Genomic DNA, 24,339 nt, shown 5'->3' with positions numbered 1-24,339 from the left:
TTACATGTTGTTATTTTCCTCGTTATTTACCTATAGCAGCTAATGAAACTGAAGTCTCACCCATAGGCTTACTTCCGCATTGAGGAAAAAGGTGGATACCTTGAATGTTTTTAAAAAAAAAATTATACTCTAAATAAGAAAACTAAAAACTACCAGCAGGTAGTAAATGTCTTTATTAGTTATTCATTCTTTCAAATAAACACGTTTTGTTCAAAATGCAGATTCATTCAGAAACAAATCATGCTCTGTTGCTCGGAGACACGCAACAATTCTGCTATGGCTTTAAAGGTAATATTTTCTCTGCAAATTTGATCAAAAGCAGACAATATTGTATTTAAAATTAAATATAAAACAATATTAACTTCTTATTTACTGAACTGTCATATAAAATCACATTTAAACTCATGATAGATTAAAATCAGCACTTGTGTGATATAGCTTTCACTGCCCGTGTGATATCGCTTATCATATGACATAAATATGAGACAAAAACTCATTCAGGGGCATTTTTTTGCCACAATATCTTGAATTAAGGGGCATAACTGCATTTATGAAGTTGTTGCCCTGCATCATATTTGTCAACAGTCAACTATATGAAATATAAGATGAGGTACAGGTATGGGAGCGGGGCCAGTGCGTTAACTGCGTTAAAATATTTTAATCGAGTTATTTTTTCCATAACTAATTATTTAAGTTAAAGTGCTAAACTGACAGCCCAAATCTGTACATTATTTTTCTTATGTTAATTTTTATCATAATTTATGCTATTAGCATTATTCTTTAAAGGGGTCATATGATGCGATTTCAAATTGTCCTTTCTCTTTGGAGTGTTACAAGCTCTTGGTGCATAAAGAAGATATGTAAAGTTGCAAACACCAAAGTCTCAAATCCAAAGAGATATTTTTTATAAAAGTTAAGCCTCGTCCCCGCCCCCCTAAAACGGCTCATTCTAACACGCCCACACATCTCTACCTAACTATGTGGAAAGATTTGCATAACGGCGTTCACGCAAAGAAAGAAGGCGTACCTTTTATTCTCATTGTAGTATTGTTGTTGCCGCCGCCGCCATGTAGCATAGACACTGTGTGTTTCACTGTGAAAGCGTAACTACTTTCTTTGGCCTTCCAAAAGAGGACGATATCTGCTTCGTCATGCCTGGAGCTGATCCGTGCTGGTCACTGAGGAAATACATCAACTTTGCACTGTGGATCGACGAATCGGCTTTCACCGTGGATGAAGCGGAGTCCAGCCCGGGGTCGTCACATGTGGTTGCCGTGAGCACAAGGTACGCTCCTTCATAGAATCCTCCTGCCGCGTCGTTCACAAGCGCTCGCCTCTGCTCACTCAAGCCAGCCGCGGCTCACTCTAGGCCTCCGGCCTTCACTCACTCAAAGCCACGGTGTGTGACGCTGTTTCATTAAAAAAAAGGAAAGCGCTCTCGGTTACTAACGTAACCTCGGTTCCCTGAGATGAGGGAATGAGACATTGCTATGGGAATTACCCTTTTCTCCAAATACTACTGAAGCCTTATTGAATCACGCCAGTGAAACTGGCCAATGGCGTTCAAGCGCGCAAAATATGAGGGGCCCCCCACTCTATATAAAGCAGCGCTTGTACGTCATCCATTCAGAATCTTGACTGAAGCACTTGGCATTCTAAGATCCTGAGCTAGGTGACACGGCAATGATATTGCCGCCCACATTAAACATAGCTCAAGTCTACAGGACCTAGTCGAAACCATGTAAAGTCAAGGGGGGCGCAGCAACTAGATGATGCCTCGTCACACCAGGGGCGGAGTTAACGCCAGTGAAACAAATGTGAAATGGCGGCGTCTCTGGCGCCATCACATAGATTAGTTGAAGTTTGTTTAATTTCAATGAAGTTATGTGTTATGATGCAATGGCCGTACCGGTGCTCAAATAAGTAGAGTATGATGGTGATCATGTCCTTAAAGACGTCATGAATAATATCATAACAATGTGATCAGCTGATAGGGACAGCATTGAATTTGTGGTACGTCAATACAGGGGTGTATACAACCTAGTAGAAACCACTGAGGCAAGCAGCTCAGATCATAACTGAGGCTGAGTAGGTGATGACCAGCCTGCCGCCATGCAAATGTACTGAATAGAAATGCCATTTGCCCAGGCCCACAAGGATGCGAGTCTGCGGGTTAAGTGGGCCCGAACCCCTATAGGACATTTCACGCCCTTACTGTTCACACCGCCAGCGTTGAGAGCGTCAAAGTGGCCGGAAGTTATTCATTTTCAATGTGAGCCGGCGGCGAGGAGCGGCGCAGTGCGACTTGGCCGTTGAGAGCATCGAGGAGAGTTGAAATCAGGGCAACTTTATGGTAATGAGCTATGACGCGGTTGGGCAGCAACCAATCAGAACGTAGAGAAGTCCACCACTTGAAAGGATTCCAGAGAACGCAGCTCCGACCACATTAGTTCTCAAAAACAAAAGGTTGATTATTGCTGTGGCAGGTTTGCAGTAATCTATTATGTGTCCCTGTTTGCGTACAGGGACATAAAAAAAATAATTAAAAATGATACGTGGACCAAGGTGTCTGAGATTGTTCATGTTTCTGGTGAGTTGCTGATGTGCAGCAACGATATAAGAATAATAATCTAATCTACAAAAATAATCTACATTAAGTAATGTTTATACTTGATTATATTTACTTAAGTAACATTTTCAATGCAGGACTTTTACTTGCATAAGAGTATTTTTAGAGTGCTTTATACATTATTAGGTAAAGGACCTTAATACTTCGTCCACAACAATATTTAATGAGGTTAACTTATAACGTTACTCTCATTGTGGTTAGTCTGCACAAGATCAACAAGCTTGTTTGCTTTGCGGCCGCTTTAAATACAAGATAAGCATTTGATCTACGTCAGAGCGTCAGAGCGCTCACAAATCTTTCTGCAGCATTGTGAGCAGAGCGGCCAGAGTGATTTTTGACGCTCTCGACGCCGGCGGTGTGAACGCACAGTTAGAGCCAAAAGCCAAAGCAATTGCGTTGACGATCCAGTGTGACAGCCTTTGCTTGGACACAGGCAGGCCTTTTGTGTGCCCTCCAAAGCATACATATAACTAGCTGCTCCAAGAGCCTGAACTATATAGAGCGCTCGGTTATAAATGCGCACTGCACTTACAGGGCAAAGCAAGAGTGTATTGAGCGGCCTCCGGCCTGGCCAGTGTTTCTGGGCGGAAAGCAGATAGTGTTATGACCTGTGCTTTAAATGGAGTCGAAAGCACTTTAGGCACATAAACCTTTCCTAGGCTTTATGTTGAGTCTGCAATCACCTGTCCCGAACTCAATACACGAGTTGTCAATTGACAGTGCCTGCAGGTCCCCAGCTAGCTTAACAGAGGACAGCGCAAGCAGGATTGCTGTCATGAAAGACAGAGCATGCAAGCTCACTGATTGTATAGGCTCGAACGGGCCCTTCTTTTCTTTTTGAAGGAAGGCAAGAATTATTGGTATTGGGTAGTTGAATGGGCCTTCACCCCGCAACCCGCACCAATTTGTGAAAACTCTCCATTAATGTGCATAAAGACATCTAGTGGAAGGAGACCTACCCTCAGACATAGTGTTCAACATGCACTGAGGAAGTGCATCCGTTACAAGCAAGCTCCGTCGAGCGGCCAGACATGAAGAAGGCTCCATGACTCCGGATTTGGATGCAATATGGTTAACTGTGCTTGAGAGAGGAGGTCTCTCTTCAGTGGGATAGACGAGGGGGGACTCCCAGCATCTCCACCAGTTCTGGGTACCACGGCTGACTGGGCCATTTCGGTGCCACTAACAGAACAGATTTACTTTCCTCTCTTATTTTGCAAAGCACGAGAGGCAGAAGTTTCCCTGGAGGAAAAGCATACTTGCTTACTTTCGGCCAGCTGTGAGCTAGTGCATCCACTCCCAGTGGACAGTGTGTCAGTGAATAAAACAGTGGGCGGTTAGTGTTTTCCGCTGATGCCAAGAGATCCACCTCTGCCCTGCCGAATACACTCCAAATCATATTGACTTGGGTGTAATCTCCACTCTCCATGGATTACCCCGCCCCTCAACAGTAAATCCGCGCCATGATTCAGGCGTCTGGGGGCATGCACTGCCCGGATGGCGAGGTGTCAATCTGCCCACAGAAGAAGGTCTCTTGCCAGCTGCAGCAGTGGCACCGAGCTCAAGTCCCCTTGGTGATTTATAGATGCTACCACTGTCATGCTGTCCGTCCTGATGAGAATGTGATGGTGGAGAATGTCCGGGAAAAAGCACTTGATCGCTAGGTGTACAGCACGGAGCTCCAGACAGTTTATGTGCCACAACTTCTCTGTTTCTGACCACATCCCGAAGGCTGGTCTGCCGTTGCATATGGCTTCCCAGCCCGTGCGCCATGCATCTGTTGTAACAGTCTTTCTCCTGATCACTTGGCCAATAAGAACTCCCTGGCGATACAGAGTCATATTGCGGAAAGGGGTCAGCGCAACCCAGCACTCGCGTGTCACTTTGATACACAAGGTGCCCGTGCGCCGTGCGCCATGCACTCTGTGGCACCCAGCACTTTAGCCAGAGCTGAAGCGCTCGCATATGTAGGAGCCCTAGTTTGCACACTGTCGAGGCGGCAGCCATCTGGCCGAGCGTCCTCTGAAAGCATGTCCGCAGGGGAGAGTGCCCTCACTTTAAGACTGCAAGAGAGCTGATCAATTTTTGTGAGCGCTCCTCCGACAGACACGCTTGCATATTGATTGAATTCAGCTCCACTCCTAAAAGGGAGACGTCCTGGCTTGGTACCAGCATACTCTTTTGCATATTCAGTCAGCCCTAAAAGCGCTGAAGATGAGCGAGGTGTCTGAGCTTGTTGCTGAGCAGCGCGCTCAGGGTAGGGCCGTGAATTGGTACGTTATCCCCTCGAATGCAAATCTCAGGAAATGTCCGTGGCGAGGGGCTACCTGAATGTGAAAATAAGCATACTTTAAATCCACAGAGATAAACCAATCTCTCGGTCTGATGCGTAAAATGATTTGTCTAAGCGTAATCATTTTGAACGAGCACTTTGAAAGCGCGTGGTTCAGCAGTCTTCAGTTCAGAGTCCAGTGTCTTTCTTTGGTACCAGAAAATAGCGACTGTAGAAGCTGCTCTCGCAGTCTGCTAGGGGCACTGTCTTTACAGCGCGTTTTGCAAGGAGGTTGTATATTTCCTCTAGCGGAACTGAGGCTTTTCACTCCCGTACAGTGGTCATTAACACACCATTGAAACGGGGTGGCCTGCGGAAGAACTGAAGTGTTTAGCCGTTCTTTATTGATTTCATAACCCGCTCTTGATACCCCTGGCAGTGCCTGCCATGCTTCTGTGAACTGTGACAGCGGGCGAAGCGAGCTGCACACCATGAGGGATAACTCACCGTTTGGGGGGCGGGGAGTTTAATACCACACGACTGTGAGAGTAAGTGATGGGGGAGAGGGGAGTGAGAGGAGGAGAATTGCTCTGATATTGAGGTGAGTTTTGTATACTTTCGACTTTATTGCACTGCATAGTGGAACAGTCAAACACAAACATAACAATTGCTCTCGCCGCCTGCAACAGGCAGGGGCGTGGTGAACGAGCAGACTTTTTCAGTGACTCGTCTTCAGCGCTGGGTGCAGATTTCCTCCTCCGAGAGACAGCATCAGGATCCCGGCTTTGATTCTTGTGCCTGTGGCCTGCTGTCTCTGTTAGGGCGGGGTCTCTGGACCTGACCGCATGTCGGCCAAGGCTGTCTTGGTCTCACCGCCGGCTTATGTTCGCGCTGCTCTGAGGATGAGCTGGAACGTGCAGGAAGGTTTGCACCGGCGCGTTTTGGCAGGAAGTGACTAATAGTCTTCGACTGTTTCTGCGCTTCAACGAAGCGCTCCATGAACGTCTCTACCGCTGCTCCGAAGAGACCTGAGGGATTCACGGGAGCATCCAGAAGGGCCGTTTTTTGTTGTTGTTTTTTTCCCCGAGTCCTCTGAACACTTCAGGGTCCGGCCCGTTCTCATCCAGAGACTTGAGCAGCTTGACCTGATACACCTGGAGTATCGCCATCATGTGCAGTGCTTTAAGCTGCTTGGCCCGCCGTGGAGAAAGCCTTGCCGGTGAGTGAAGTTTGCAGTGGCGCGCCGCGGCAAGGTTCAGAGGGGAGAGGCGCGTTGTTCACTCTCCAGTTCACTGCGGCTGAAGGACAGAGATGAGCGGCAATGGGGGGAGTTTAACCCTCTGGAGTTGATTAATGCGTATACGCGTTTTGGGGTATTTTCTCCTGATAACCCCGAAAAGAACTTAAAGTACACTTTCAGTTTTGATCGTACAGATAAGAGCAATACATCAATCGAATCAGTAAAGGGTCTACTTCTTTTTGTATACAGACATAATAACAACAAAACTTTGTGCACTTATAAAATAAAGATAACAAACAAGGAGTGCTGTCTGCAGCCTTTGTCTGCGCTGATCTTCATTTACAATCGCGTCACTAAAATGAACTGTAACTCAGTGAATACTCAACACAGAGACATGAGAGAGATATCTATAGAAAGCCTGACATGTCTACTTTTAAACTAAACAAGTGCTGCTGAAAACAAATATTCTGTGATAAAGTAATCCATATGAAAACAATGCGATGTCCGTTTTTCACGTCTCCCTTCATTATCTTCTAATGGCTTCTGGCTGGTTCAGTAGGAGGCGCCCACTCCAAACCGAGCTCATCAATTGCCTTGGACAGGACGCTAAGGAGCTCGACATCACTATAATGGAGGTCCCCCGCGACGCTGCCGTGGGGCTCAGTGTAATCCAGCGGACTGTTAGACCACTCCTCTCTCACAGATGCTGCCACCGAAATGGCATCATCCTCTTCTTCAGCACCCTGCATGGCACCGAAGGACACCACATCTTGAGCGATGGGGGAGGGGCGGAGAACAGCAGTCTATTAAGCTCCTTTGAAGGGGACCTGCAGCAGTGGGGTGAGGAGCGTGTGGGCACTGAGCCGGCATGGGTTCGTCACCTGACCTTGAAAAAATCTGCATCAGAAGCTCACGTCACTTTCCTCCTTGGCTCCAAGAGGCTGCAGAGGAAGAGTGCAGCAGGTCTTGTTGGGCGAGTTCATCCCCTTGGATGATGGGCACATGGAGCTTGAGAGTCTGGAGGCTCATATCTCCACAGTGGTGGGGGCAGTCCGACCCCCCAAGCGCCGCTTTTGCGTGGGCGTGATGCTCACCAGAACACAGCAGGGGAAGAGAAGGCATGTCCACTGCAGCGTGTAGATCACGGTGAGTAGTCTTGTTGATAGGCTTCTTACTTCTCGTAGAAGGTTGGCTGAAGAAAAAAAATTCTGAATGGATGACGTACAAGCGCGGTTTTATATAGAGTGGGGGGCCGCTCATATTTCGCGCGCTTGAACGCCATTGGCCAGTTTCACTGGCGTGATTCAATAAGGCTTCAGTACTGTTTGGAGAAAAGGGTAATTCCCATAGCAATGTAGAGTGACCGAATCGAAAGGGAACTACTTTGTTTGGCCTTCCAAAAGAAGACATGACTAGAAATCATGTTTATATCATGTTTATAATGGATTTTAATGCTTATGTCTCATCTCTCCGGCTGGACAAGGCATCCCAATATGTTGAGGGGCATAACATTTCCGTCACATGCTTAAGTCATGCGGCCAATCACAACGCACTGGATAGCAGGCCAATCTCAACACACCTCTCTTTTCAGAGCGATGAGCCTTCTAAAAATCAACGCGTTTCAGAAAGGCGGGGCATAGAAGAGAAACAATAATGTACAGTTTTTTTTAACCTTAAACCGCATAAACACATTGCATTACACCAAATACACAAAATAATGTTCTTTTTAGCAGCATCATATGACCCCTTTAATGTTAAAAAGAAAACCACATTTAAAATTTGGAAATAAAACAGTTAATAAAAAAATATGAGAGGTTGATTTAAGGTAGTTAGCTGAGGAAAGGTTTGAATAAGTTTACCCTGAACAGATGGACTCCAGCATTTCCACTAGAATAACAGCTTTTGTCTTCCCCGTCCTGATGACACACAGTTCTTCAGTGTCAATTCTGATCCAGTACACTTGACAGCACTCAACCAGATTGGTCCTGCTCCTTGTCCAAACTGAGCATCATTTAGAGTATCTACAGGTTCTCCACAGCCAAGCTCTCTACACACCACTGCAGCATCAGCCATATCCCAGAACTGACCCACACACAAACTGTTCCCCACTGACGTCTGTGATGAACCTCCACTCTACCAGCACAGCGACTGTTACCACCAACCAACCTTACTTTCACATGGTCTGCATATTGAGAATAAAGAGAATGACACAAAGAAATACGAAGAAACACAGAGAAGTACATTTAAAAAAAAAAGTATTTTCCTTAAAGGAAATTCATTCCAACCTGCACACAGCAGTCCAAAATCACCATCATGTGAACATTTGTTTTTATGTGATGTTGATGTTGGACAGTGGTGAATCTGAGATTCATTTCCTCTGCACTGAATCTCTTGTGTCCACATCTGAGTGTCTCCTTTGTCAAAAGCAGCTGCTCCCAGCACCCTGTACAGGAGCCCCACAGTCCAGCTCTCTACACACAACCTCTGCATCCTGCTGGTCAAACACAGCGTCACACACTGACATCCACGTCTGATCATGAAGTATCTCTAATCTCCCAGAGCAGCGAGAACCTCCAACCAGCCTGACTTCTGAAAAAAAGAGGGGAAAAAAGAAACACTGGTAACACTTTGTAATAAGGTTCAGCGTATTATCATCATTTCAGTCATGATGGTAACCTAATAATGAACAACATTATTTTAAAACATTCATAGATCTAAGATTATTTTAAAACATTCATAGATCTAAGTTAATCTTAATAAGTATATTATTTAAACTGAGGCTTGATCAGTATAATACGTTGATTTTTACTATTTTATTTTTTGGAAATTTGTTTAAGATATTTTAGATTAAGTCCGAGAGCTTTCTGTCCCTCCATTGAAAATGTATGTACGGTATACTGTCCACGTCCAGAAAGGTAATAAAATATTTTTAGTATCAATGCATTATGTAGCATGACCAAGTTATGTACTGTACACCATTATTTTAAAACATTTATTGATCTAGGTAAATATTAAATATATTTAATAAATCCAAGTTAAATATACTGATTTTATACATTTTAATTCTGACTTGTTCATCAATGTATTAATATTAATTTAAACAAACTGGTGTGTTTAAAATGTTTATGTATGCTGTAAAAATTACTTTGAATTTGTAAACAAAAATATTATTGGAGAATGTTTTACAAGAAAACACTATTTCAGTTTTTCTCCCTCAAAATATCATGCATGACTCTAATATTGTATTCAATAAGATTTGTATGGTGCATGTCAAATTGACCCTAATTGGTTTCACACACTGAGTGAGAAGTATTTTAACATAAATACCTCTCCCACATTACAACAAAAACAAACATGAGAACATCTGGTTTTTAAAACTATATTTAACAACTACTTTTTTAAATTTTCTTTATTAAAATATGAATATTATAAATAGTATTATAACTATAACTATATAATATATATACATTATTATTTAAAATATATTTTAAATAGTTGCATGGTGCTAGCAACACCAAGATCATGGGTTTGATTTCTAGCAAGATTACCATGCTTAAACCGATAAAAATGTATGCCTTCAACGCAGTCTGCCAAATGCAAATGAAAATACTCTCAGAGGGTATTTGTCAACCTGACATAAAATATGTAATTTTCTTAGATTAATAACAGTATGTTTTTTTGTTAGTTCATGAAACTGAATGTTAATAAATTTTACTTCATTATAATGTGATAGCCTATCAATACATATGCATGTCTGCTTATTTTAGACATGGACATTATTTATCATAAAAAAAATAAAAAATAAAAATACTGGTACACTTTCTTGCAATATAAATCATGTCACAATTTAGATCATTTTACTTATGTTAAAAGTGTGTTATTTTAAAAATTTAGAATACATTTTTAGATATGTTTAAGTGTGTAGATCAGTACAGCATTTATGGCAGGACCACAGTCATGCCGCACAGTTCTTTAGTGCTGACTCTGATCCAGTACACGGGACAGATCTCATCCAGAGTTTTCCGGATCCTGATCCAAAGTGAGCACCGCAGGAAGGTTCTTTTATGGTTTCTCTGATCAGTCCAGCTCTCTACACACCACTGCAGCGTCAACCAAATCCCATGACTCACCACACACTCTTCCCCACTGGCCTTTATGATGAAGCTCCACTCTACCAGCACAGCGACTGTGACCACCAACCAACCTCACATTCGAGCGGTCTGTATATAGAACAGAAAGAATAAGATATTAAAAAGAAAAGAAAAAAAAAATCAAGATATAATAATTAGACAATGTGGAAAAACACTTGCAATTAGAGCCCTGCACGGGCCTCAAATTTTGGCCCTAGCCTGATTCAGCTTATCAGAATTACCGGCCCGAGCCCGTCTTTTCCCCTCCCCACCTTCTCCCTAAACAGTTAATACTACTGTTTCAGCTATTAAAATAGTTCAGTTTTGTATGTAATAGCAAAGTGATTATATTTAGTTTCATTTTTTTCATGAAGTTAATTTAGAAAAACGTTTGGCCATTTTTTGTTGGTTAAATATAAGTTTTAGTTTTTTTTAAGTAACGATCAAGCAGCCAGTGGCAGACAGTGAGCCTATGTTTGATAAATTTAGCCTTCTCAAATCATCACGACTTGCCTAAAATAAAATCTATAGACATAAAACAGTTCAAGCCTAGATAAATGTGCGCTATATCCAATAGTTTGTGCGTAGACACTTCAGAAGATGGAGGCGCCAGCACGATCACTTGCATTTTTTTTTCAGTGGATATGCCGTAATTTTTTGCTCTTAAAGGTAAAAGTAATCATTCGTAACTGCAAAGGCTCTATTTTTATTTGTGTGCACTCACAATATCAACAAAAAGTTGTGCTTTTATAGAATAAAGAAAACAAACATGATGTGCTTTCTGCCGTCTGGTCTTTAACAGGAATACAAAAATGAACCGAAACTCAGTGAAAACATGCCTCACAGACATGATAAATATATCTATAGAAAGATTTAAATGATTACTTAACGAAACAAATCGAAAACAAAAACTCTTTCATTATAATCATAATCCGTAAAGATGCACTTCCTCTAAAGGCGCGTCTAATGAGGAGATGGCGAGTCAGGATCAGCAAATTCATCCTTATAGAACACAGACTCAGAAAACACTAGTTTATTAGTAAATAATACAAATATCTCCTTACTATTTCCCCCCATCACATTTATGGTAATAACTTTGCGCAAGCTTAAGCCTATTACATGTATTTGAACGCAGAACTCTTCAGCTGCGCTGCTGCTGGCGGGACAATAAACACCGTCGAGTCACTCTTGACAGTCGCGGTAGCACGGTCTCGTGTTGTTTTTTCATCACTAATTGATGGATATTTAAAATATAAAAATAAGGAGAAGCCTAAAACATGCCCAAGGCCCAGCCTGCGTCTGAACTATGATGTGAAAATTGGCCCGAAGCCCGGCTCGAGGGGTGTAAAAAAGTCGGGGCCGGTCGGGCCCGGGCTGAATTGAAGGGCTCTATACTTGCAGTATAGCACTTTCCGCTAATATTAGCATCCTTGGTAAATAAAACGATCTGTGAAAAATATCTTGAGTTTATTCATTTAGTCCTTACTTTAAAACATTATCAAATCTAACATTCAACTTAAATAAACCTAACAAATAAAATAAATAATTAAATGAAAAAGTGAAACTGACGTTATGTGTGGTCAAGTATGTTAACCCATACTTGGAATTTGTCCTCTGCTTTTAACTTATCCAGGTGCACACACACAGCAGCGAGTAGAATGTAGTATTAGTAGCAAAAGGGCAAAAAAAAAACAACAAAAAAAAAAACAACAACAACCTTGGCTCAACTGAGATGTTATCAATTGCCTTGAAAGAGGACGTATATATATGCCTCACACACAGAAAGAGGGATAATTTGTGATTAAAGCATCTCCAAAGATTCCAGCTGGGGAATTGCAATGCTACTTCAGTCTTGGGGTCAGTAAGTCTCTAAAACTATGATCACACTTGATCACACCTACATGCCCACAACCTGTTCTGGAGTCCAAAAAAAAGTCCAAAAACACTGATAGACTGATTACAGTTTGTCATATGGAATTTTTTTCTTTTCTTTTTCTTTTATTTATAATAATTCAATATAACAGGTGGGTTTATTGTACGGTTTAAACTGGGATGTGTTTAAATCTAACAGGAAATTCAAATGATAAGGACAGGTAGATAGATTGATTAATCAATTATCCACTAAGCACAAAATGAAAGTTTTGCCGTAGCTACTCCAGTCCTGTGACCCAACCTTACTGTGGAATAAGCTGAAGAAGAGATTCCACATACATGGACCTCTGTATCTAACTTTGCTCAAATTATTAAATAAAATGTGTACAAAACATATTTGAGTTTGTCTTACAATTATTTTAGTTTTTACATTTTTTATTCATATTTTGATGGAAAAACCAAAAGAAAAGAGCAAATAATTTTTTCCATTGCGTGTTTTGCTCATATTTACCAAGGATACCAATAATAACGAAGAACACTGTATCTTATATATTTACTTTCAGAAGATTTTAGTTTTAACCTGCACACACTAGTCCAACACTGTTTTCATTGGAACAGTTGTTTTTATGTGATGGTGATGTTGGACAGAGGTGAATCTGAGACTCATTTCCTCTGCACTGAATCTCTTGTGTCCACATCTGAGTGACTCCTTTGTCAAAAGCAGCTGCTCCCAGCACCTGTACAGGAGCCCCACAGTCCAAGCTCTCTACACACAACCTCTGCATCCTGCTGGTCAAAGACAGCATCACACACTGACATCCACGTCTGATCATGAAGTATCTCTAACCTCCCAGAGCAGTGAGAACCTCCAACCAGCCTGACTTCTAAATAAGACAACAAAATAATTTAAATAGTTTTTAATACAAATAACATCATCAACAATAATAGATTTACAGAAAATGTATTTGTCAGATTTAGATGTATTTATTTTTTTACTCTGAAGCAACCTCATAGCTATTGCACTATTAGATGTTTCTATAACCCCAATTCCAGAGAAGTTGGGACATTTTGTAAAATGCAATAAAATCAAGAATCTATGATTTGTTCATTCTCTTTAACTTTCATTTAATTGACAAAAGTACAAAGAAAAGATTTCCAAAAGTTTTTACTGACCAACGTAAATGTATTTTGTAAATATGAACAAATTTTGATTTTGATGGTGGCAACATACTCCAAAAAAGTTGGGAAAGAGGCATGTTTAGCACTGACACATCAACATTCCTTTTAATTACAATGTTTCATTGTTTTGGAATTGAGGATACTAATTAAGTTTTGCAAGCAAAATTTTGTCCAGTCTTGCATGATACAAGACTTCAGAAGCTAAGCAGTCTGTGATCGTCGTTGTCTGATTCTCCTTTTCGTGACTGGTCATACAATTTCTATTGGAGACATGTCTCTACAAAACCATGCTATTGTAGCACATGCAGAATGAGAGCTGGTATTGTCTTGATCTAATAACCATGGACTTCCCATGAAAGACATCATCTTGAATGCAGTATATATCTCTGTACAATCCTAATATATGCATCCATGTCAATAGTACCTTCGCACATATGCCAGTCACCCATGCCGTTTGCTCTGCTGCACCCCCATACCATGACAGACGTTTGCTTTTGTTTCTGTCGCCAATGAAATTCTGGATGTTCCCTTTGGTCTTTGGGACTGAGAACTCAAAATCCATTTTTTTCCGGAAACAAGTTGAAATGTGGACTCGTCTGAGCACAGCACACATTCCCACTGTCTTCTTAACTACTGTATCTGAGATTAACACTGGCCCAGAGAACCCGGCAGCATTACTGCATAGAATTGATGTATATCTTTCTCCTAGAGAAACAGATATTCAAGTTGCATTTCTTGATGCAGCAGCAGACTGTGGTAAATGACAGCAGTTTTCTGAAGTCCTCCTGAGCCCATGTGGCTATATTTAACACCACACCGCATGATGGTTTCTTATGCAATACCATCTGAGAGCTCAAAGGTCAAGCACATTCAACTGAGGTCTTACTGCTTTGCCCTACATGTATTGTAATTTCTCTGGGTTCCTTGAATCCTTTCACAATATTATGTATGGTACTTGGAGAAAGACCTAAATTATTTGCAATTTTGCTTTGCGGAATGTGTTTTTGATTTGTTTGGCACTCATCTCATGAAATTTGACACATAGCCATGAGCCATGATCCAGAGATTGTCAATTAAATAAAAGTTAGAGAATTAACAAAAATCACAGATGCATTTTACAAAACATCCCAATGTCTCTGGAATTGTGGTTGTAGAAGGTTCAGATATTTTTTTTCTATATACACTACCAGTCAATCAACAATTTTTTATGTTTTTTACAGGAGTTTCTTATGCTCATCAAGGCTGCATTTATTTGATCAAAAATACAGGGAAAAAAAGGCTGCATTTATTTGATCAAAAATACAGGGGAAAAAATTAATATTGTGAAATATTTTTATGATAATAAAATAAAATTTTTCTATTTTAATATACATTAAAATCTAATTTATTAATGTGATGCGAAGCTGAATTTTCTGCATAATTTCTCCAGTCTTCAGTGTCACATGATCCTTCAGAAATTATTCAAATATGCTGATTTATTATGGAAACTGTAGTGCTGCTTAAAGGGATACTCCACTCCAAAATGAAAATTTTGTCATTAATCACTTACCCCCATTTCATTCTAAACCCGTAAAAGCTTTGTTCATCTTCAGAACACAATTTAACATATTTTGGAAGAAAACCGGGAGGCTTGTTTGTGTCTGTATATTATGCTGAGTAGTTTGTTATGTCAAGGTCCAGAAAAGTATGAAAAGCATCATTAGAATAGTTCATCTGTAATCAGTGATTCAACCGTAATGTTATGAAGCGACGAGAATACTTTTTGTATGCGAATAAAACAAAAATAACGACTTTATTCAACAGTTTGTCTCCTCTGTGTCTCTCCACATCAGTGTAGTGCTATTTTGGAGAATATGAGCTGTACGCACAGCTTACGCTCTTCTGTGTCAACCACTGATGGCAGATGGACTATTCTGATGATGCTTTTCTGGAACTTGACAGTGTAACTTACTTGGCAGTCTATGGGACAGACATACAGTACTGTAAGCCTCCCGGTTTTCTTCCAAAATATCTTAAATTGTGTTCTGGAGACGAACCAAGCTTCTATGAGTTTGGAACGACATGGGGGTAAGTGATTAATGACAAGATTTTCATTTTGGAGTGGAGTATCCCTTTAATATTTTTTGGAACCTGTGATACTTTTTTCAGGATTCTTTGATGAAAAAAAAAAGTTAAAAAGAAGAACATTTATTTAAAATAGAAATCTTTTCTAAAAATATACACTACAGTTCAAAAGTTTGGAGTCAGTACATTTTTATTCTTTCTTTTTTTTTTTAAGAAGATAAAACTTTTATTCAGCAAGAATGTGTTAAATTGTTAAGTGATAGCAAAGATTTATATTGTTATTTATATTTTGAATAAATGCTGTTCTTTTTAACCTTTTATTCATCAAAGAATCCTGAAAAAAGTATTGCAGTTTCCAAAAAATATTTGGCAGCACAGCTGTATAATTCTAATAATAAATCAGCATATTAGAATGATTTCTTAAGGATCATGTGACACTTTATACTGGAGTAATGGCTGATGGAAATTCAGCTTTGCATCACAGAAATAAATTATATTTTAAAGGATATTAAAACAGAAACCATTATTTTATATTGTAATAACATTTTGCAAGATTATTGTTTTTTTTTCTGTATTTTTTATCAAATAAATACAGCCTTGATGAGCATAAGAGACTTCTTTAAAAACATTACAAGTCTTACTGATCTCAAACTTTTGACCGGTAGTATATGTACGAACTATAGATTTGATTTGTTTTATGTTTGTATTTGGTTCAGTATGTACAGCACTTTGGTCAGCCTTGTTTGCTTATTATAAATCTGCTTAAAAAATGAATTGAACTTGAATATGGAACAGCTCACCTGAGCAGATGACTCCAGGGTCTTTACTATGCTCACAGTCATAAAAACGCCATGGTGATGATCCACACTTCTTTAATGTAGATTCTGATCCCCTACAAAGGTCAAAACTCATCCAGATTGTTCCTGATCCTGGCCCAAAATGAGCATTATACAGAGCATCTACCGGTTCTCCACAGTCCAGCTCTCTACACACCACTGCAGCATCAGCCAAATCCCAACCAGCGTCACACACTGTTCCCCATTGACCTCTATGAAGAACCTCCACTCTACCAGCACAGCGACTGTGACCACCAACCAGCCTTACATTTGCATCTATTTGTTCAACAGATAATTAACAGACCAACATCAGAAAAAAGGAGCAGGAGGACAAAGAAAGAAAAAAAAACGAGAAAGAAAATAACAGCTCAAATAAATACATTAATAAATGCACAAAATATAGATAATATATGGAAGTTAGACACCATTGAGCTGCAGTGAAATATTGAAAATAAATGTGAGAGATGTGATTATTTTCCTCTGACTTACCGGCATTGATCAGTTTTATCAGAAAGATCAGAATTAGACAGCTCTCCATTATCTTCTCCTGCTCGACCCACTATTTCATCAACGCAGCACAAGTTTCTCCTCTGCTCCATCAAACACACTGAAGAAACTAGCTCCTGTCAGCCCCCTAAAGAAAGAGAACAAGCCCCAAAACTTTCCAATCAAGTGCATCATTACCTTATTAGACAGAACAGAGGAAACCAGCAAAGAGCTTGAGTGACAAATCAGAAGAGATATTTTTAATTTTCACCATATACAGTATATCAAAAGAACGTCAGCGCTGAAAAGGACTCCTCCTCCACCACTATGTAGAGACTCTTTAGTGAGGATGTGCACACACTACTGCCAAAGGCAAAAATAGTAGCACATCATACAGGAGACTTGAAAGATCGCAGAGAGGAAGCACTCCAGAATATTTACAGCATCAACACCTGCTGAGATACAGAGACTGATAACTGCTCACTTGAGACATATTACCATATGATTTCCTCTTACAACAAATACAATAAGCTTCTTTACAAATGTTTGACACCCAGCAAAACAGTTCTACAGCATAATGTGAAAACAAGTAATTATTTCAATTTCTCTATATGTCTCTATAGGAGTAGTCTATTTCTCTATAGTGTTGCCTGCAATCATTAACCTCGACCATTCAATTATGTTAACCAAATAATTAATGAAATAATAATTATGTTTAAAAATGACTTAAATGAATTTATCAGAATCTAACTAAAAAAAAATATAATTCCAAAAATCCCAAATTTAAGATAAATTTGCATCCCTGTTACACAGTCTGGCATTGGGTTTAATTATTGTTTTTTCAATTTTATAAATTGCACATTCAGTTTTAAGGTTATTGTTTAAAAATGGCAAAACCACACAAATCAGTATCTTAAACTGTAAATAGAAAGCTTGCAGTCACTATAGCAATTATACAGTACATAGGCTTGTGCGTTGAATGTGACAATGTGTTGCTCACCCACAAGATGGCAGCAAAAACCTACTTATTAAGACGCGGCGTATTTCACACGGTATTGCATTAGTCTTCCAACAGATGGCAGTAAAACATTTATTACAGAACCGCGCCTACAAGCGTCTTGCGCTTGTATGAGCAATGTTGAAGGCTTACTGGAAGAGAACTGCTGTGTGTGTGTGTGTGTGTGTGGTGTGTGTTGTGTGTGTGTGTGTGTGTGTGTATGTGTGTGTATATGTTCTCAGTGTGTGTCACACACATACACACACACACACACACACACACACACACACACTTTTGTTTTGTATTTTTATTTTTTTTACAACAAACACTCTCAATTAGGTTTTTTTTTCTGGTCAAATGTATATTTTATTGTGGTAAAATGTTTTGGTAAAAAGCCTGAAATTAAAAGTAGGACTACATAATAGTGCCTCATAATAAACTGAGGTCTGAGTGATGGCAGACATTGAGGTTTACAGTTCTATTAACAACCCTTGTAGGTGACAAATCGTTGATTCACCAACAATAAATTAAGAGGCGGCATTTAAATATCAGCATATTGACAATCTAAACCTTTTTTAAAGTCATTAAAGAAAAATAAGAGACATAAAACAGTGTGAGTTACAGATGACATATTTAGCCTTGTGCATTTATAAGTCAGGGCAGGGGAAAAAAAATCATCACTGAAATTCATCCAGGTCAGTGCTCTCAGAAGAATACAATCCAGCATGCTGCAAACACCATCTCTCATGTGTTTGTGTCCACTTATGTTTCTTTTACACTCTTAGGGGTCTTTACTGTCCAAAGCAGAACCTCTCCATCTTCACTCTCATCCTGCAGACTAGTTCAAGTTTCTACCAGTTCCACCAACATCTGTCCATAAGCACTGAATCAGCACAAAATTCCAGCTCAAACTACATCAGATGTCCAAAGAAGAAATAATCAGCAGATGTCCCAGCAGCAGATCACGTCCCGGAGGCTCGTAGACCCTGTTTCTGCATGACGTTCCAGAGTTTGTGGAGGTTGGACTGAGTGATGAGGTCGTCTGGTTTGAGCTGTAGCGCACGGAGGTAGTTGCTCTCAGCTTCCTTCAGCTTCCCATTAAGATGGAGGATTGCCCCGAGATTCATCAGAGCTGCTGGATACTGGGAAAACAAGAAAGAAAGAGACACAGAAACAGATAATCAGGATAAAGATGGCCAAATAATTTGGTTTAAAAATAAAAGAAAAGTATACAAATCTGACAAGTATGATGGAATATGGTGCTTTAATTTTGTTATTAAATATTTAATGCATGTAAAAGAATCAGTTCTGCCAGGTCACTTCATAACATCTAATAGAGTGGCTACAGAAGGTACTTACATCAGGTCTTAAATTAGCTGCCTTCCCATAATACCTTTCAGCTGCATCATTCAGACTGGCCTGTCTGTGGACAAACAAACACATTAAGTTATTATTACTACTTTATTAGTAATAAAATATTGTATTATTATTATTATTATTATTATTATTATTATTATTATTATTACTAGTGTTTGACAAGTGTTAGACAATAGAAGTATGGTATTAACAACAACAAGTGTTTGACAATAGAAAATCAGTATTTGGCAAGTAGCTGTGGATGAAACAAGTGGAGTCCATCTCCAAACCTCCTGAAACTAAAATTGTGCAGATGTAGTTTTGGGTTTGCTGAACACCACGTCAAACTCAGAACTGTCCAGCTCTGCAGCTTTCTGAGCCATCGCTGCTGCCTCTCCCAGACGAGACTCTTCCAGCAGAAACTGACCTGACAGACAAGAAAGAAAGAAAGAAAGAGGAGCTCACAGGATTGAAAACAACTCAAACACAGCAGGACAGAAGCCCACAGGTCGAACAGTCAGAGCTCAGTGCAGATATGAGAGACAAAGAAAGGAAGAGTGGAGGATGAAGGACATGAGGCATTGTTAACCTCAGTATATAAAAATCAATATATCAGTATATAAAAATAATAACAATATATAATATTCTTAAAAGAATTCTAAAAACATTTATTGACAAATTCTGTATAATAATAATAAACAGGAAAAAAAACTCTTTAATAATAATAATAATAATAATACATTTTATTAAAAAATTAAAAAAGATAAATGGTGGAATATTTAAAGACACTATCATATAAAATGTTAAGTGCATTTAAACAGTTTATCAAACAAATTAGAAGTGAAGCAAACCAATCAGAAAGCAGATTGTACCGTAATGCATATAGCAGTTTCCTCTAGCAGGATCCAGCTCTATTGCCTTCAGGAAGTAATGCTCTGCTTCAGACTTCTGTCCCTGTGGAGAAATTAAGAAATAATTACACCTGCACCCAACATTATTAATGAAGGGACACAATCATAACCAGATCCTTTAAATCTGTGCTATATATGATGCTAGACGTTATCAAAGTGTGGGAAAGTATAACTTTTTATGGTTAGTACACTTTCTAATAAAGTACACTTTCTTTACAGTTCAGTGTTACCTTTGCATATGTTCTTGTCATAAGCAGCGAGGTTATATTATGCTTAATTCACTGAACGGTTCTGTGGCAAACACTTCTGATAAGAGGATAAAGAAATACCTTGGAAAGCTGTTCATGCTCTCCTTTGCTACGGTTCCTGAAAAGCATTCAACTACATCCAAGAACGTTTATCAAATGTACAGGCCTATAAGTCAAGGTTTCAGAAAGCACTAAATGGCTTCAGATTTGAATCCAAAAGGGTAAATACAAAACAAGCTATTATTTTAGCCTCAACCCGCGACTTAATCTATGATCTAAAGCATTAAATTAGCTTTAGAGGTTTTCATGGACATATTTCCAATAGAAGTTCAAAACGGACTTCGGAACACAAGGCTGGACAGAAAAGTAAAACAGAACAGTAAATGTCTGAATCGTTCAAGTACAACATGCCATAACTTCAGTCATTTTGTCTGATGCTGTCCTGACCGTTTGACACAGAGTAACCCAGCTAATACACTGCAGTTCCTCGACAGCTGGTCAAAAGTTCACCAGTAACCTGTTTTCAATAAGGAAAGAGAGTAATTACATTAAGCGCGGTGCTTGAGGGATAATAACTGGTTTTAAGCTGTTTATTAAGCGGACAGGCCAGTGAGGGGAATTTAAAGCAAGCAAACAGGTTTGAGGCAACAGTCTGGACTCTTGACCAGTCGTGCCGGGACACAAACCTAAATCAGATTAGAGGGAGGATATGAGATATCACGTCCTGGGGGGGGACGCAGCTGCTCGACCTTTCTTCATCACCCCTCTCCATTTACATCATAGTGGTCAGAGAGGAAAATATCACTAGCGACTGGACGACTGTTATATTATACAGTGTATACAGATTTTTAAATGTTTTAAAGGCATCATAACAGTGATGTTGATGTCTGAGAGACATTTTTGTGTTAATGTTCCTCTCAAGGACAAAGCAATTAAAAGAAACCTCAGCATTAAGAGGCCAATGAAGGGTCATCTGTAACTCGAATGATTTTAATAACCAGGTATCTTTGGACTCTTCTTTCCACATGGTCTGCCCTTTTCAAGTTTGAAATGAAAGCTGAATTTATTTAATATTAAATTATGCTTTCACAAATCCATTTAGCTTCAGGTTTTTACATTCATATTTAAAATTTAATAACAGCAACAGTGAGTTAAAAATACAGCAGAAAAGCCTGAGACCACTAGTAAAAATGCTTCTATTTTACCGAAACATAACATAATAACTCTTGGTTTAACCATTGCAATTTTAAGTGCAAGTAAATAAATAACTACATTTTTGGTTTAAATCTTACTTTATAATTACAGATTTTCAATGCGGTCTCGTACTTTTAGACACCACCACTATTATGTTTTATCTTCCACATGTTATTCACAATGACCGTTTGGCAGAAGAAAAGCTCACAAACACAAAGGGGTAATAATGCTCTTGTCAGCTTGACTCACCATGACAGACAGCAGTTTTCCATAGGTCAGGTGGGCAGGAATATGGTCAGGTTTTGCCTTCAGTGACTCTCTGTACCAATGCCCTGCCTCCTCTAGATTATTCAGCCTCATATATGCCTCACCTGTGGGCCAAAGTCAGAAGGACGTGTAAAATTACATAGAATTATTTGCACTCCATGCCATCAAATCAAATGCAGAGACAAGCATGTCATGGGATGAGTTTGAGGAGTTATGGATAACTTTTGCAATACCAAGGCCCTGTGTTTTACTCCCTAGGAAATGCATGTGTTAATAAAAAGTACACCTTGAATGGACTCTAAAGTTACTTTGGATAAAAGCATCTGCCAAACAAATAAATGTAAACTCATCACATCTCCGGACACTGAATCAGTAACACAAGGGCACATTATTTATGTATCAGATTCCAGTCACATCTCCAGATGTCTTTTTCATCCTAATAGAAGTAGAGGAGGAGTACTGTGGTATAAAACTGCATAGAAAAAAAAAACATCGGCGATGGTGTAAATATACATATGGGTGCTGAAGAACACTAAAAACATTTTAGGACATCTCAATCCAAGCAGCATCTTCAAGAAATGGCTAAAAACACATCTCATCCATCCACACTTGACTGTCTAACACTAGCACTCTCTATTCTATTTCTGTTTTATTTAATTGTTTTCTTGACCCTATAACACTTGCATTCTCTATTCACGATTAACTTTTTTAATCTAACTACTTTTCTTTTTATTAAAAAGAAATTTGACCTTCTAACACTAGCGTTCTCTATTTTGTTCTATCCTATCTACTTGTTTTATTTTAATTTTTTTTAAACTTGCTACATGTACTGCATTAGACTAATCGAGACTTGTCATTGCACTTACATATTATTGGTCTTTTGTTAGTTTTGATCGCTTATATTGTGTTCATTTGTAAGTCGCTTTGGATAAAAGCATCTGCTAAATGACTTAATATAAATGCAAATAATTTATTTAGAGTGTTATGTAAGTGTTTTTGAATCTCAGATAAAAACACCTGAATGCACTGAGAAATAAACACTGACCCATCATATTGTACAAACTCTGTGGCGCAAACTGTCGTGGCATTTTCTGCACAGCCTCTTTATACATGGACAGCGCCTCCTAAGGACGACAAATAAAAACCACCAGTTATAATGTGACAATGAGAACTGTTAATTAAGAACAACCATGAAACAATTCAAACAAGAACATGATTGCATCCATCTAAACTGATAATGCATGCAGATACTGATGAATACTGTACCTCGTGCTGGCCCTGCTCATGAAGCAGTTTGCCGAGGTTGTACAAGCAGCTGGTGACGGAGCTCTTGTGGGCATGAGGGTCCTTCAGGTTCTCATCGGGGATGTCAGCGCAAGTGTGAAAGGTGCGCTTGGCCTCTTCGATATTCCCCTGGGAGACCAGGATGATGCCCACATTCAAGTATGCAGCTGTGCAAGAGGACAAAAAGGAGAAGTAATTAAAAAGAGACTGAATAAACAAAATTGCACATACTTGTACAAATGAAAGCCTGAAAACAGACATTTACTCCAGTAACAGACTCTTTGCTTGTTCAAAATTGTGAAACTGAAAAGCTGAACTCACAGGCCAGAGTCGGTCTGCTCCCGATGGCCAGTTTGTAGTAATGCAGAGCCTCGGAGAATCGCTCACTCTCCTGTAGCAGCAAACCACTGCATGAAATAAAGCACACATTGCTTTTAAGCTTGAGAAATTACATGTGAAGTAAGAGGTTGGTACAAGGACCAGAATGTGACAAAGCATTGAGGCTCCTCTCCAGGGTTAATGAATGTTAGAGGTGTCTCATGCCTTTTAAAGCCTGCAAATAAGAACTAATGAAATCCCGTCACATACACAAGCCCTGAGCGAGAGATACAGCAAACACTTTCACTGCTCCTTAACCTCCAACTCTCGTTTTCTGAATGCTAAGTATGACTCTCCCAGTACAAAGTATCTTAACTATTCTTTGCAATTTTGGAGGCAACCTTCAAAAAAATGAAATGCTCTGTAGTTTTGAGCAATGAGCAATATTATGGCACATATCCATAATTGTGTACAACTGCTCATGTCTGTTGCCCTGCACGCCATGTTAATGTGATTTTGGCAGTTCCCACTGACAACTGGCTCAGATAAAGTGCTGTATGACCTTGACAAAACCAACACCCCCAAATACTGTCCTGTGAATACAGTAAGAGAGAGAGTAAGAGAGCTGTGCATTCTACCATCCAAAATACTTTGCTTATTTCTGGTCACCAAATGAAACAAAACAAAACAAAAAACACAAAACAAAATGAAATGAAAGGGAAAAAAACAAACAAAAAAAAAAACAAGACTTTTGTTTAATGTTACATATTAAATTTATTTATACATTTATTTTTAATCTAGCTAACACAAGCAAAAAACGTTTGAAAAAAAAAATCTGGATACCTTCTGGGTGTTAAACATTAGTAGACCATTTTCATGATTAACATGATAAATCCACTAAAAATCACCACTGCTAGAAAAAGACTCAAAAAGGTGAAGTTATTTCTGAAAGAAAAGAGGTTTAGTATCATTTGTTTTCAGAAGCCAATAGGTTGGATATTTTTATTCATTTATTTTATCTTGATATATATGCAACCTCATTCAGACATATTAAGT

The 24,339-nt window shown here is 39.3% G+C and overlaps 2 protein-coding genes across 2 annotated transcripts in view; both read right to left on the bottom strand.

Annotated features, from left to right (window-relative positions):
• The window catches only part of LOC122137105 (deleted in malignant brain tumors 1 protein-like), a 130,088-nt gene that overhangs the window by 12,737 nt on the left and 93,012 nt on the right, over positions 1-24,339 (bottom strand). The window lies entirely within an intron of this gene.
• Positions 18,047-24,339, bottom strand: part of tmtc2a (transmembrane O-mannosyltransferase targeting cadherins 2a) — a 31,912-nt gene continuing 25,619 nt past the window's right edge. The window contains exons 5-12 of the mRNA XM_042721499.1: positions 23,287-23,372; positions 22,948-23,132; positions 22,727-22,805; positions 21,664-21,785; positions 19,934-20,015; positions 19,390-19,488; positions 19,065-19,144; positions 18,047-18,847 (exon numbers count right to left, since the gene is read on the bottom strand). Of these exons, the coding sequence (XP_042577433.1) occupies positions 18,668-18,847; positions 19,065-19,144; positions 19,390-19,488; positions 19,934-20,015; positions 21,664-21,785; positions 22,727-22,805; positions 22,948-23,132; positions 23,287-23,372 (913 nt within the window). The 3' untranslated portion in view covers positions 18,047-18,667. The remainder of the gene's footprint in view (positions 18,848-19,064; positions 19,145-19,389; positions 19,489-19,933; positions 20,016-21,663; positions 21,786-22,726; positions 22,806-22,947; positions 23,133-23,286; positions 23,373-24,339) is intronic.

This window comes from Cyprinus carpio, chromosome B4 (assembly GCF_018340385.1).
Source record: "Cyprinus carpio isolate SPL01 chromosome B4, ASM1834038v1, whole genome shotgun sequence".
Classification (NCBI taxonomy): Eukaryota; Metazoa; Chordata; class Actinopteri; order Cypriniformes; family Cyprinidae; genus Cyprinus; species Cyprinus carpio.
The sequence above is the reverse complement of the archived record's forward strand: the minus strand, read 5'-3'. Positions and strand labels throughout refer to the sequence as shown.